At 39.2% G+C, this 14,723-nt stretch overlaps 2 protein-coding genes across 4 annotated transcripts in view; one reads left to right on the plus strand and one right to left on the minus strand.

Annotated features, from left to right (window-relative positions):
• Window positions 1-14,723, minus strand: part of LOC130906077 (gamma-aminobutyric acid receptor subunit beta-2-like) — a 218,364-nt gene that overhangs the window by 185,616 nt on the left and 18,025 nt on the right. The window lies entirely within an intron of this gene.
• gabra6b (gamma-aminobutyric acid type A receptor subunit alpha6b) overlaps window positions 1-14,723 on the plus strand; it is an 84,773-nt gene that overhangs the window by 14,750 nt on the left and 55,300 nt on the right. The window contains exons 5-7 of the mRNA XM_057819992.1: window positions 1,955-2,037; window positions 2,378-2,521; window positions 5,110-5,262. Coding sequence (XP_057675975.1) covers window positions 1,955-2,037; window positions 2,378-2,521; window positions 5,110-5,262 — 380 coding nt within the window. The remainder of the gene's footprint in view (window positions 1-1,954; window positions 2,038-2,377; window positions 2,522-5,109; window positions 5,263-14,723) is intronic.

Below are 14,723 nucleotides of genomic sequence, written 5' to 3' on the forward strand. Positions count from 1 at the left end.
AGCACATTGTGATAAAGTTCATTATTTTCTGTAATGTACTGATAAACATTAGACTTTCATGTATTTTAGATTCATTACACTCAACGGAAGTAGTTCAAGCATTTTATTCTTTTAACATTGATGATTCTGGCAAAAAAGTCAAGAAAAAACAAAAATCCCTATCTCAAAAAATTAGCATATTTCATCTGACCAATACTAAAAAAGTTTTTTAATACAAAAAAAAAGTCAACCTGCAATTAATTATATCAGCTATGCACTCAATACTTGGTCGGGAAACCTTTTGCAGAAATGAGTGCTTCAATGCGGCGTGACATGGAGGCAATCAGCACTGCACTGTGGCACTGCTGAGGTTTTATGGAGGCCCAGGATGCTTCGGTAGCGGCCTTAAGCTCATCCACAGTGTTGGGTCTGGTGTCTCAACTTCTTCACAATATCCCATAGATTCTCTTTGGGGTTCAGGTCAGGAGAGTTGGCAGGCCAATTGAGCACAGTAATGCCATGGTCAGTAAACCATTTACCAGTGGTTTTGGCACTGTGAGCAGGTGCCAGGTCTTGCTGAAAAATGAAATCTTCATCTCCATAAAGCTTTTCAGCAGATAGAAACATGAAGTGCTCCAAAATCTCCTGACAGCTAGCTGCATTGACCCTGCCTTTGATAAAACACAGTGGACCAACACCATCACTGACTGTGGGTACTTGACACTGGACTTCAGGCATTTTGGCATTTCCTTCTCCCCAGTCTTCCTCCAAACACTGGCACTTTGATTTCCCAATGATATGCAAAATTTGCTTTCATCTGAAAAAAGTACTTTGGACCACTGAGCAACAGTCCAGTGCTGCTTCTCTGTAGCCCGGGTCAGGCGCTTCTGCCGCTGTTTCAGGGTTAAAAGTGGCTTGACCCTAGGAATGCGGCACCTGTAGCCCATTTCTAGCACACGCCTGTGCACGGTGGCTCAGGGTGTTTCTACTCCAGACTCAGTCCACTGTTTCTGCAGGTCCCCCAAGGTCTGGAATCGGCCCTTCTCCACAATCTTTCTCAGGGTGCAGTCACCTCTTCTGGTTGTTCGGCATTTCCTGCCACACTTTTTCCTTCCCACAGAGGTGCCTTGATACAGCACTATGGGAACAGCGTATTCGCTCAGAAATGTATTTCTTTGTCTTAGCCTCTTGCTTGAGGGTGTCAATGATGGCCTTCTGGACAGCAGTCAGGTCGGCAGTCTTGCCCATGATTGCGGTTTTGAGTAATGAACCAGGCTGGGAGTTTTATAAAGCCTCAGGAATCTTTCGCAGGGGTTTTGAGTTAATTCCTTGATTCAGATGATTAGGTTAGGAGCTTCTCTAGAGAACCTTCTCATGATATGCTAATTTTTTGGGATAGGGATTTTTTGTATTATCTTTCCTTCTTTGCCAAAATCATCAATATTAAAACAATTAAAGGCTTGAACTACTTCAATTGTGTGTAATGAATCTAAAAGTCTAATGTTTATCCGTACATTACAGAAAATAATGAACTTTATAACAATATGGTAATTTTTTTGAGAAGGACCATTAGGTTTACAGGCTGCAATCAGTTTAACATAAACAGTTTTAAATGTTCATGCTAATTTTTGTTGACCTCACATCATCCCCGATGGTAACTTTTGTTTGTGTTTTAGAGATGAAGGTTGTATGAGGTGTTGATGAAAAACAAATGTCAGCAAACAAATCAGAAAATGGGTTTGAAGGAGAATTGGGAATGAAAGTTGCATACTGAATATGGTCGTTAATTATCACAAAGTTTCTCTCAAGCCAAAACTTTTTTATTTTTTTTAATTTAAATAACGTTTTCGCAAAAGCCTTTAACACTTAATAGCGAGTTAATATGAATGTTTAGACGTAGTCAATGTACTCAATGCATCAAATATTGATTTAAAAAAAAAAAAAACCTAATCCAAACTCATTTCTATTCTGACAGATTAACTATAAACGCAGAGTGTCCCATGCGTCTGATGAACTTCCCGATGGATGGACACGCTTGCCCACTCAAGTTTGGGAGCTGTGAGTTTTTTGTTGTTGTTTCTTGTTGTATTGTGAAGTCTCCGTGACAGCTGGTGCTACTCTCAAATGATCACTGTCACCGACTTACTGACTAGCTGACAGGACACCCTTCATAGATGTCAATTTGAAAGGCGCAGCTCATTTGAGCAGCTTGGAGTCTGTCACCGTGTGTCACTTCACTTGTGCAGGCAATTAATTAGCAAAAGAAAGCAGTTGGGATTCATTGTTTGAACGTTCGTTTTTTTCCGGTAAAAAACATTATAAATATTTTGTTCCACCTTTAAATGAGCCTGAATCAGGATGCTGTTGGATGTTAAAAAAGCACACCTGATCCCTACAGATGCTTACCCTGTCAGTGAGATCATGTACACGTGGAAGAAAGGTCCTCTTTCTTCTGTTGAGGTGCCACAGGAGTCATCCAGTCTGTTGCAGTACGACCTCATCGGTCAGCGAGTGTCAAGTGAAAGGCTGAAGTCCAATACAGGTGAGCAAAGATCGTTGTGAAATGATTTTTTTTATAAGGTTGTAAGGTTTCGTGGACACAATTGCTGGAAACTTCTGGTCATGACACTGAACAAGAATTGTTCCATCAGGGGGCAAGATTCCAGCCACTTTTTTTTTTTATAGCTCAGATATAAACCTCTCTTTCAGAAAGGAATTTGAAAATCACTGAAGATTATTACAGGTCATGTCCCATTGATGCCTCACAGAAAATGACGAAAACACAATTGGAATAAGGAAATCCCTCGTCTATTCGAACGTCAAAATTTGCGGTTTCAGTTATTCGCGGATTTTTTAAGTATTAAAAAAGGGAAAAAAAACAAGAGAAAATGACTCTTAGCCTCCTGTAAGTAATATAAATGCAGACGGCACAGCAAAATTTTACCTCGAGCGATCTGATTGGCTGACGCTCCCAGACCGGTTACTCATTTACTCAAATCTGTGTGCTGATTGGCCGAGACGCATCACACAGTTTGCGCAATCACCTCTCTCGGCTCTCACAGCGAAGACCTCACTTTTCACTGCAGTGCATCGCAACCAGTGTCGTTTCTGGCAGCCATTTTCATTTCAGTCTTAGTCTTATGGGCGAAAATGCTTATTAATTGTAATCATTTCAAAATCTGTTAATCTTCATCTAGTTTTAGTCAACGAAAACACATTTCGTCTGGTTTTAGTCGACAATTTTCAAAATGTTTCCGTTAGGGCTGTCAAACGATTAAAAATGTTTTAATGGTGTTAATCACAGTTTAAAAATTAATTAATCGTAATTAATCGCAATTCAAACCATCTCCAAAATATGCCATATTTTTCTGTAAATTATTGTTGGAATGTAAAGCTAAAGATAAGACAAGACGGACATAAACATTCAACATACTGTACATAAGTACTGTATTTGTTTATTATAACAATAAATCCACAAGATGGCATTAACGTTATTAACATTCTTTCTGTTAAAGGAATCCACGGATAGAAAGACTTGTATTTCTTAAAAGATAAATCACGCCAGCCGAACCATCGGACCCGCGCTGGCGCAGCTCCAACGACATGGGCCAGCAAAACCCAGCCAAAAGGCCAGACTCCACGTGTTCATTTTAGTCTTAACCCCTTGTATTGAATCCATTTTGAAAGCTGGAAGAAGGCTTCGAAACACAAGTTGACAATTTATTCAGGTCGACAGCGATCAAATGGCAAGGCAAAACAGCGACAGACCTAGGCAAGGAGGAGACTCAGGGTCACCATATCACAAGTCAACAAAAGGTTTCCGAGAATAAAATGAGAACAATTGCTTAAACATTTAGTATTTTTTAAGGCTCTCTCGGGGCGGGCTGAGGGCAGGAAGAGGGGTGTGTTTGGGTCATAATATGTTGCAGATTTGGGCGGTCAAGTTCTTGTGTCACCGTTGCTGGGTCATGGTTTATGAGGCAACTGAGCTTGGAGGTTGGGCGCGCCTCACCGTTTGAGACACTTAGAGTTGTTTTTTTGTTATCGAGTGTTGTGGTAGTGCAGGACGTCCTGCCATTTGTTCTGGACTGTCCTGAAGAGCTGATTTCGGGATTCGGTGTTGCAAACGCGGGCTAGTCAGTGTCAATCTTTCTCAGTCAGCTGCATGACGCACGCGTTGGGCTTCCGTGGTCAGAAGGCGTCGTTATCTGCACGTTGTCTTGGCGCAGCAAGTTGTAATCATTCCAAGTGCAACTGTTCATAATATCAAATATATTCTGCTTGTTTTCTTTAAACTATTATATAAATTCTATTTATTTTATATTGGGTACGTTACAGTTATACAAACAGTTGAACGGTAAATACGAGAAAAGATACTATTCCCTTCATGAGGTACAATAAGGTACTTTTTATGTGACTTAAACAAAACAACTGGAGACAAAATGGCGGACAAGACTCCAGCGTCGTAAAGTCGAAATAGCGTAAATCAAGTACGTCGTAACCCGGCGACTACCTGCACATATATGTAAATAGGCTCCGCCTCTACTTGACGGATTTTCGATTTTCACGCGGGAGAAACGGGGCCGAAAAACGAGGGATCACTGTACTCTGTTAGTATGATTGCTGGATAATCAGTAAAAACAAAAAAATAATGGATGGTGATGTAAACAATAAGGGTCTGGCAAAACTAATTGATCAAGCCAAAACAAGTTGTTTAATTGAGTAAACAGGAAATACAGTCTCAAAACCTAGTAAAAATGGGTGTCTGTTGTAGATAAAATATTTGTTTCTTTTAATCTTTGAAAATACTAAAATAATCTGTCCAATCAGGAGCGAGATGTACCTAAAGCAGAGAAATGAGGACACAGCATCAGAGAACCTTTGGGTCTTATATTTTCTTCATGTTGGCTTTGATTTTTTTGCCTGGTTTCAAGTACGTGGTCCCTCCACTCATCAGATTTTCAGATTCCTTAATCAAAAGCAAACAACTTGGAATAGAATCAATTTGCTCCTCACAAGAGTTTTTGAAAGGTGCAGGTTTCATATTCGACCAGCCCAGAATTCAAGTAACCATATAATTTTCTGAATTGACAATTTGTCTCCAGTGGAAACCATTCTATTCTTTCCTAGGGGAGTACGTCATAATGACTGTCCACTTCCATCTGCAAAGAAAAATGGGCTTTTTCCTGATTCAGACGTACATACCCTGTATCATGACGGTGATCTTGGCTCAAGTCTCTTTCTGGATTAACAAGGAATCAGTTCCAGCTCGGACAGTGTTTGGTAAGAGTGATTTTATTTTCATTTCCGACATGGCTAGGGCTCCAACTAACGACTGAATGAATGAATGAATTTATTGTCATTGTCATCATCATCAGAATCATTGACAGTTACAGAGTGTGGGATAGTTTGGCCAGAAAGGAGAAACATTGACAGACTATGGAATAATTTGCCCGAAAAAGACGATGACTGACAAAGGAAGACGGGAAAAAAGCAAATGCTATTTGTTTTATAATCGATTTATCGGACGATTAATTAAACGATCAATCGGGTTAGTCACTTTTTTCAATTACCGTCACAATTTAACTTGAACTTGTTTTAGGTATGTTGCAAGTAACAATGAAGACAAAATGGATAACTATTTCCTTCAAAAATAACATTACAGCTTCCTGATTTAAAAGACTACAGTTACAGACTACAGTTAAGTACATAAGTTTTTAATAAAGATTCTTAACATAAAACATAAAAATAATTTCTCCATACACCAATCAGACAAAAGTCCTGTTCATTCAAATAAAAAGTGTTTTTTTCCCCTAGTGGGAAAAGCGCTGATATAAATTGTGGTTATGACTCATTTATTGCTTTAAACAAAAACTAAACAATCGAATAAGGAGGAGGCAGACTGTAATGTTTTCTTTATCAAACAGTTGTCCAAAAATACTGTACGATGCAAATCAATTTCAAAGCACACTCTCTTGTATGACAATTTACATTTTGAATGGGAGTTTGTGTTGAAAGGAGACTACACTGTTATATGAATGGGTTTATGTGTGTGGTTACTTTATAAAAAGAAATGAGAAAATTTTACTAACGAACAATAACTCAAGTGTTAATTAGTGCTGCAACGTTAACTGATTAACGAGAGTAATTTAATCAGAAAAAAGCTTTGAATCAAATTTTGCTGCTTGGAGTGGTCGTTTAATTGGAGTGGCGTTGTAATGGTTTGTTTTAAAAGTATTTACATCTAGTTTTATTGATTTGGGTGGATACACTGCCCTCTAGTCACAACAGTGAATATGACATGACTAAGTCCAGCTGCTCCCTGTTAAGACAAACATAAGGTAAGTTTTTGTTTGAGCCAATGTTTTTTTTATGCATATATTTAGCAGTTTTTTGTGGGAATATGTGTTTAAGCGATTTGTTAAAAGCATTCAGAAAAAAAGTTAGCATTTTACAACTTCTCCACATCTCAATTTTCAATCTCTCATAGCCATTAAATGTACCCTCCATAATGCACAAACAAAAACAATCACAAATAGATGGTACAACCGATAAGCTAGTGGATTTTTGCTTTGCAAGTTAGCCATTTGTTCACCTGTTGTACTTAGATCTTAATTTATTATTTTTTTAAACCGTTTGAGGCTAAGCTTAGGTTTTTTAATTTATTTTTAAATGAAAGTGCAATTCTGTATAATTTGAAGAAACACTCAGGAATTTTATTTTGTATTCACATTTAATACTCTTTTGAAAGTGCAATCTTAGCAAGGCTTTGTTTTACATCTCTGAAAATTTACTCTGCAATGCATTAAATGTTCCTAATCTGATTACTGTATTTTTTGGACTACAAGTCGCACCTGAGTATAAGTCGCACCACCCATAAAATGCACAACGAAGAGAAAAAAAACATAAGTCGCACCAGAGTATAAGTTGCATTTTTGGGAGAAATTTACTTGATAAAATCCAACACATAGAAAAGACTCAAAGGCAATTTAATATAAAAATACAATAGAGAACAACATGCTGAATAAGTGTACAGTGTACAGTGCATGAACAATGAAATGCGAATATACTGTCCTCACCAGGACGCTACGGTCCTGGCTATACAGCGAGCTAAACTCCCAAATGACGATGCTGGACGTCCGTATAATTTGCTGGATCAATTTCGTCCTCAATACCAAACAGGTTCGCATCAACGTACATAAATGATAATTAGGTGCTTTTACAGCAATGACTGAAAACGGTTAGCATGCGTTTGCTAGCATTAGCACATCGTTCAAACAACCACGCAACTGGCTCTACGTGTCTGATCGCGGGTGGAAAACACATACAAAACAACAGAAAAAATAACACACACAGGCGTTGTCTCTGTAGAGATATTTTACAAGCATAAACAATGAACGTAGGTTCCCAGCAGTGTTTCTCTCTCGCTAACTCACCCACTCAGAGCTGCGTAGCTGTCAGTCTTCTTCTGGCGTGTGAGCGCTCTTCTTCACGTAAACAAGTGCGAGTGCGCCCCCACGTGAGCGTGAAAGCGCCACAAACTAAAAGCATGCATTTCAATATAAAAAAAGTCAATAATACAATTAAACACACATTGCCAAAGGCAGAACGCGAACGTGGCCATAGCTATTAAGAGTTATTCAGATAACTATAGCATAAAGAACATGCTAACAAGTTTACCAAACCATCAGTGTCACTTCATAACACCAAAATAACATGTGAAATGATATCATAATGTGTTAATAATTTCACACATAAGTCACACCCCCAGCCAAACTATGAAAAAAAACCGACTTATAGTCTGAAAAATATGGTACTTGATTATTTGAACTAACTAGAGATTAATCAATGACTAGAATAATCGATAGGTTCGGCCCTAGTGCTAATATACCTTTCAAAAACACAATGCAAACAGACGCCTACACACCGATTAGCATAATCGCTAACTAACGTAGCTCTCCGTGCTAAGTAGTAACGTCTCATCAACAAAGAATACAAACAATACAGTTGGCTTCATTTACTCACCTCCGACGGAGGCACACTGGATCTAACAACACACACTAGATATTATCGAGTCAGCAACTCAACCTGAGTGTAGCGGTGAACTCTCTCTTGCTTTCATCACATGCGCGCGCAACCTCACATTACATGCAAAAAAGGACCCAAACGGAACTGCTCATAGCTGCTGCCAAAAATCGATTATCAAATTAGTTCGTCAATTCAATTAATTTATTAATCGGTTTTACCTCATTCACTCCCAGCCATTTTCACTGGAGCAAAGCCCTTAGCTCATGGCCGTTTTACTGGATTTTGACTGACTTTGCAAGGCCCACAGAAAATTCTGTTCTATTGCTATATAAACATGGAACCCACCAAAACAAAGATTAGACTCTTCTTTCCGCAAAAAAAAAAAAAAAAAAAAATTCATACCTTTTTCCATTCTTTAGAAATCGGCATTAGAAAATAGCTTAGTTTGAGCAATTTTCCAATTTCTGATGAAAAAACAGAGAAATTGAGCTTTTCGTGAAAGCATACATTTCAAACATAACTTTAACACAGCTATTTTTTGCTTTAGTTACATCCCAAACATCCAAATCATGTTTTCCTTTTACAAAATGACAGAAACAACAAGACAAATAGCGCTTTTGATAGCAAAGTAACAATTTATTTACACATAACTGAAAGATGACGCTATTTTGGCCACGGCAGCAGGGGTAAACTTTTCCCTCATCGCCGGCTGTTTCAAAAAGATGAATTTTTTTTTGTCTCTGCGGTCTCTGGTTGCGAGCAGCATGGACTCAACGGCATCTAGTGGTCCCGGTCGTTCTGCTCGGTCGTCCAGCGCTTGGCATCCCGGGCGTCCTTCCGGTTGTTCTGCTCTGTCGTCCGCTGCCTGGCATCCATTCGGTCGTTCCGCCGGCGCTCCAGTTTTGCCGTTTGTTGCCACTGAATAGGGTTGCGGGTCTTACCAAAAAAGCTACTGCCCTCCAGTGGCCAGTTTTATTGCTTTAAAATTGATTTTCAGCTATGTGCTTTGGAGCTAAATTGAATCACAACCCAGAGATGTCTCTTTTGGGAAAAAAAAAAAAAAAACGTAAAAGATGTATAAATATGTCTTTGGGACACTGAAACAATTAAAAATAGAACATATTTATACGTTTTTGGGAGCAAATTAGTTAATCGATTGATTGTTGCAGCCTTAGACATGACTGTGAGGTCATGCATTTAGAAGTGTTTAAAAAATTGTAGCCAAGCAGTTTTTGACTTTAGTTCCCAGCTCCTAGAAGTGTTTTTTTTTTTAAAGCACCCAGAAGTCAAATGAAAGACTAACTACCATCTTAACGCCTACAGTTTGACCTGGCTGCTCGTCTTCTTCTGAAAACTTTAACAGCCATACGCTTGGAACATTCAGCCGAAACTCTGATTGGCTCTTAAAATAAGAAAAACTCATGCTGCTTCAAACAAATACAGACATTGATTTTTTATGTATTTATTTTTTTATAACCTTTCTTCATTATCGTTATTCCTCCTCCACAGTGGTTGAGCTGAATTAATAGGGAATAAATGTCCTTTTTGAAATTGCTCATGCAAAGGGCTGAGAGGGGGAGGATGTTTATACTTGGCCTGCTTCTGAGCACTCACAGGTTCCGCTCGCTCACATTACATTACGCTACAATTGCCACCGAGCTCTAGCCTCAGGAGCAGAGCGGGCGAGAGACACCGAAGGAAGACAGAGAGAGAGGAGCGAGAAAGACACAAAGAGACAAAGCAAAGAGGAAAAGATGGGAGAAGTGTTTGAAATTGCACACATTCCAATCCATTTTAATCCTGGTACCCTCATGTTAAATCTTTAAGAAGCCGGAGCAGTAGATTATGCTACTATATCTTTCACTTTCAATTGGGAGCAGGCCAGAAGCTTGCATCACCACAATGCAAAGTATCACGGTATTGTTGAAGTTTGGGAGCCTTTTTGAGAGAATGACGTTCAATAGAAGGGCTATGCAAACCAAGTGTGACAGACTGAATACTTTAGCCCATAGCTCAGGCATTTTAAGAAGACAAAAAGTTGTTGTCACATGTACAGTAGTGTTATTTTTGTCAGTTCTTTTAATTTTTGTCTTAATCTTTTAGATGAATTACCAATTACCATTTTTTTTAGACTATAAGCCGCTATTGTTTTCCCGCCGTTTCTACCCTGCGGCTATTATAAGGAAGCGGCTTATTTATTTATTTATTTTTTTACAAACAAGCTTTATATTTTCTTGTTAAAAACTAAAAAAAAAAGAGAATTAGACATGAACAAACACACGCGATCGCGAATAGGGAGACGCAAAAAGGGGACGGTCGGGATCAATTAAAAAAAAAAAAAAAAAAAAACCAAGGGAAAACCGCGGTGAGAGGCAGACGAAGGAAAAAAATCTTAGCAATCAAGCTAGATACAAAAGGTCAAATAGCAGCAAGTCAATATCTCGGCAAGCCTCCTAGGATCGGTTTCAAAGACACTGCTTATGAGCTGGAATTGGATGCAGGTACGATGTTGGGAACTCATCCCACAACTCTGTGCCAAAACAATCTAACCAGCAGCAGAATGTGACAAAATCATGCCAGTCGTCATACTAGCTTCAGTTTCTAGCTAGCACAGCCCTTCTCCCAGTCCAGCCCAACCGCACCATCACCCCCAGCGTGCATTGCGCGCGCAAAACACGGCGCCCTCCGTAGGTCAAAAGATGTCCTAAATATTATAGATTCCTTAAATCAATGGCAATAAAATATGTATTTCTAATAACATATTTTAGTAAAAGAACAATTGTGGATTATTAAAGCCTACAAGTCTAAGTCTGAGGTTCCCTTTAAAGGTTAAAGCAGCATTGCATATTTTCTCTTGTCAAGATAAGAAAACAGATCTTACCATGTTTCTAGACCAGCAAGCTGGCGTGCATGAGTGACACGACCCAAAAACTGCTACAATTCAAGCTGACGTACTCTACGTACAATCTGAAAAGATCACGAATTGTTAACATATGACAGAAACTATTTGTCTCGTTGTAGTCTTAAAACCGGCATTCGTCACACCCCTAAAGCTAAGTGGGGTGTGACAAAATATCGAAATGGTGATACTTGGGATTACAGGAGCATATCGACAACCTCGTGATACTTTTTAGCCCAAAAGGTTATCGATATACTAAGTAGGGGTGTGACAAAATATCGAAATGGTGATATATCGTGATACTTTGCATCCCAAAAGGTTATCGATATGCTCCTCCAAGAATCAAGATATGATTTTAAAAAAGGTCAGTGTCTAAAAAAAACAAATAAATAAATAAATAAATAAAATTTAGTAGTGTCTCAGTTAACTCTAAGGCTGCCTTGACGGTGCTCAACACCCAATCCATTTAGACTGGGAACGTTCGTTCATTCATTTGAAACCAGAGCATTCGCAGTCATTCTGTTCGATTTTCAGGGCATTTACAGGTCACTTGCTGTTCATTTTAGGGCATTTACAGGTCATTTCCTGTTGAGTTTGAGTCACTGCCTATTCATTTAGGTGATTACCAGGTCACTTCCTGTTCTGTAACACAAAATGAACAGGAAGTGACCCATAAAATACCCCAAAATCAACAGGAAGTAACTAAAAATCAACAGGTAAATTACCTTAAATGGCCCAAAATGACCTCATTGCCTGCCACTGACGGCCATAGACGTTCAATCCGTTTGAAGTGGGAGGGATGGCAACGAATGAACGAATGTTCATTCGCTGCCACCCTCCCAGTTCAAACGGATTGGATGTCTACAAGTGATAAACTCATTCCAATTCACAGCAGAATCATGTTTTTTCTGTTTATCAGTTATTTGTAGAATATCCTAGAATGATTTCCTGACCAATGTAGCGATAATTGTTGTATCGCAATATCGTCAGATCATCGTTAGTTCAATCCTTAGTTCACTACATTTCTTACAGTTTAATTAACGTTAACAGTAGAAAGCATACAGTAGGATATTTCTCTCAACGCAGCTTCCTCCTAGAGTTGAGAAATTCACACAGATTAATGTTATGCTAGAGCTATAAGTGCACAATTATCGCTTACTTAGACTGAAATATGTACATGACGGAAATAGTGCAATGCTGTCCTAATTTTAGCAGCGTCATTTGTGCAAAGAATAGAATATGAATTTTCCCAAAAAAATTCTATAAATAGAAAAGTGGTCCAAGTAATGTGCAGGTTCACAGTTTAAGTTAAAAAGTGTTGAAAAGTGTTTCTTAGGAGTTCATAGTCTTTTTGTGTTGAAGGTACCGTATTTTTCGGACTATAAGTCGCAGCCCCCCCCCCCATAGTTTGGCTGGAGGTGCGACTTATACTCAGGAGCGACTTATGTGTGAAATTATTAACACATTATGATATAATTTCACATGTTATTATGGTGTTTTTGAGTGACACTGATGGTTTGGTAAACTTGTTAGCATGTTATCTGACTAACTCTTAATAGCTATGGCCACGTTCGCGTTCTGCCTTTGGCAATGTGTGTTCAATTGTATTATTGACTTTTTTATATTGAAATGCATGCTTTTAGTTTGTGGCGCTTTCACGCCTACATGGGGGCGCAGTCCCACTTGTTTACGTGAAGAAGAGCGTTCACACGCCGACAGACCGACAGCTGCGTAGCGCTGAGTGAGTGGGCGAGTTAGCGAGAGAGAAACACGGCTGCGACCCTACGTTTATTGTTTATTCTTGTAAAATATCTCTACAGAGGCAACGCCTGTGTGTGTGTCATCTTTTCTGGTGTTGTTGTTGTGTTTTCCACCTGCGATCGGACACTTAGAGCCAGTTGTGTGGTTGTTTAAACGATGTGCCAATGCTAGCGAACACACGCTAACCGTTTTTGTCATTGCTGTAAAAGCCCCTAATTATCATTTATTTACATTGATGCGAACCTGTTTGGTATCGAGGACTAAATTGATTCAGCAAATTATACAGACGTCCAGCATCGTCATTTGGGAGTTTAGCCCGCTGAATAGCCAAGAGCGAGCCGTATCGTCTTGGTGAGGACAGTATATTCGCATTTCGTTGTTCATGCACTGTACACTTATTCAGCATGTTGTTCTATATTGTATTTTTATATTAAATTGCCTTTGAATATGACATGTCTTTTCTATGTGTTGGATTTTATCAAGTAAATTTCCCCCAAAAATGCAACTTATACTCCGGTGCGACTTATATAGGGGTTTTTTCTCTCATTTTATGGCTGGTTCAACTTATACTCAGGTGCGACTTGTAGTCCAAAAAATACTGTCGTAATGGCCCTGGGAAAGAAGCAGTCTCTCAGCCTGTTAGTCCTTGTTTTGCAGGTCGGACTTTCAGGACCAAATTTAGTGGTGTGTTCCCCACCTCCACAGCATTGACGTCTTTTTACATGATTTACAGTGGCTGCTGCTGGCGAAACTTCTAATCTCCTTCTTCGAAGGGGGCGGCATGTTGTATTTCTGTCAGGCTGTGAATGCATGTACAGTGCCCTCCATAATTATTGGCACCCCTGAAAAAGATGTGTTTTTTAGCTTCTAATAATTTTTTTTTTAAAAATTCAAATAATATGGGACCTTAATGGAAAAAAAAAGAAAAATCCATCCTTCAATACAAGTGCATTCATTCAGTGGGGAAAAAAATCCCACTTAAATAAAAAATTATTTTACATCAAATAATGTGTGTCACAATTATTAGCACCCCTGGTGTTACTACTTTGTACAACCCCCTTTTGCCAACAAAACAAGGTCTGGGGACTGAGATGGCCATGGGAGGAGCTTGATTTTGTGTCTGGTGAACCATTTCTGTGTAGATTTGGCCATATGTTTACGGTCATTGTCTTGCTGAAAGACCCAGTGACGACCCATCTTCAGCTTTCGGGCAGAGGGCAACAGATTTTGATTTAAAATGTCCAAGTATTTCAAATATCTCAATCTTGGTCTCATCTGACCAAAGCACACGGTCCCAGTTGAAGCCTGCGATCGTGTGTATTTTTGTGTGAGACCAAGATTGAGCTTTTTGGCAACAAACACTAAGTGGGTCTGGCGTGCCACGAAAGATGCGCATGCCGAAAAGCACCTCATACCCACTTTCAAGTATGGGGGTGGGTCAGTGATGCTGTGGGGCTATTTCGCTTCCAAAGGCCCTGGGAACATTGTTAGGGTGCATGGCATCATGAATGCTTTGAAATACCAGGACATTTTAAATCAAAATCTGTTGCCCTCTGCCCGAATGCTGAAGATGGGTCGTCACTGCGTATTTCAGCAAGACAATGACCCTAAACATATGGCCAAATCTACACAGAAATGGTTCACCAGACACAAAAGCAAGCTCCTCCCATGGCCATCTCAGTCCCCAGACCTTGTTTTGTTGGCAAAGGGGGGTTGTACAAAGTATTAACACTAGGGGTGCTAATAATTGTGACACACATTATTTGATGTCAAATAATTTTTTCTTTATGTGGGATTTTTTCCCCACTGAATGAATGCACTTGTATTGAAGGTTGGATTTTTCTCTTTTTTTCCATTAAGGTCCCATATTATTTGAATTAAAAAAATAAATATTAGAAGCTAAAAAACATCTTTTTTTAAGGTGTGCCAATAACTATGGAGGGCACTGTATGTGTATGTGTGTGTTGGGGGGGATCAAGTCATCAGCCAATCAAACGTGTGTTTGAGGGGGGGAAAAAATGGACTTGCACGTACAGCAAGTGAAAAAGGGTCAATG

The sequence above is a fragment of the Corythoichthys intestinalis genome, chromosome 18 (genome assembly GCF_030265065.1).
Source record: "Corythoichthys intestinalis isolate RoL2023-P3 chromosome 18, ASM3026506v1, whole genome shotgun sequence".
Taxonomy (NCBI): Eukaryota; Metazoa; Chordata; class Actinopteri; order Syngnathiformes; family Syngnathidae; genus Corythoichthys; species Corythoichthys intestinalis.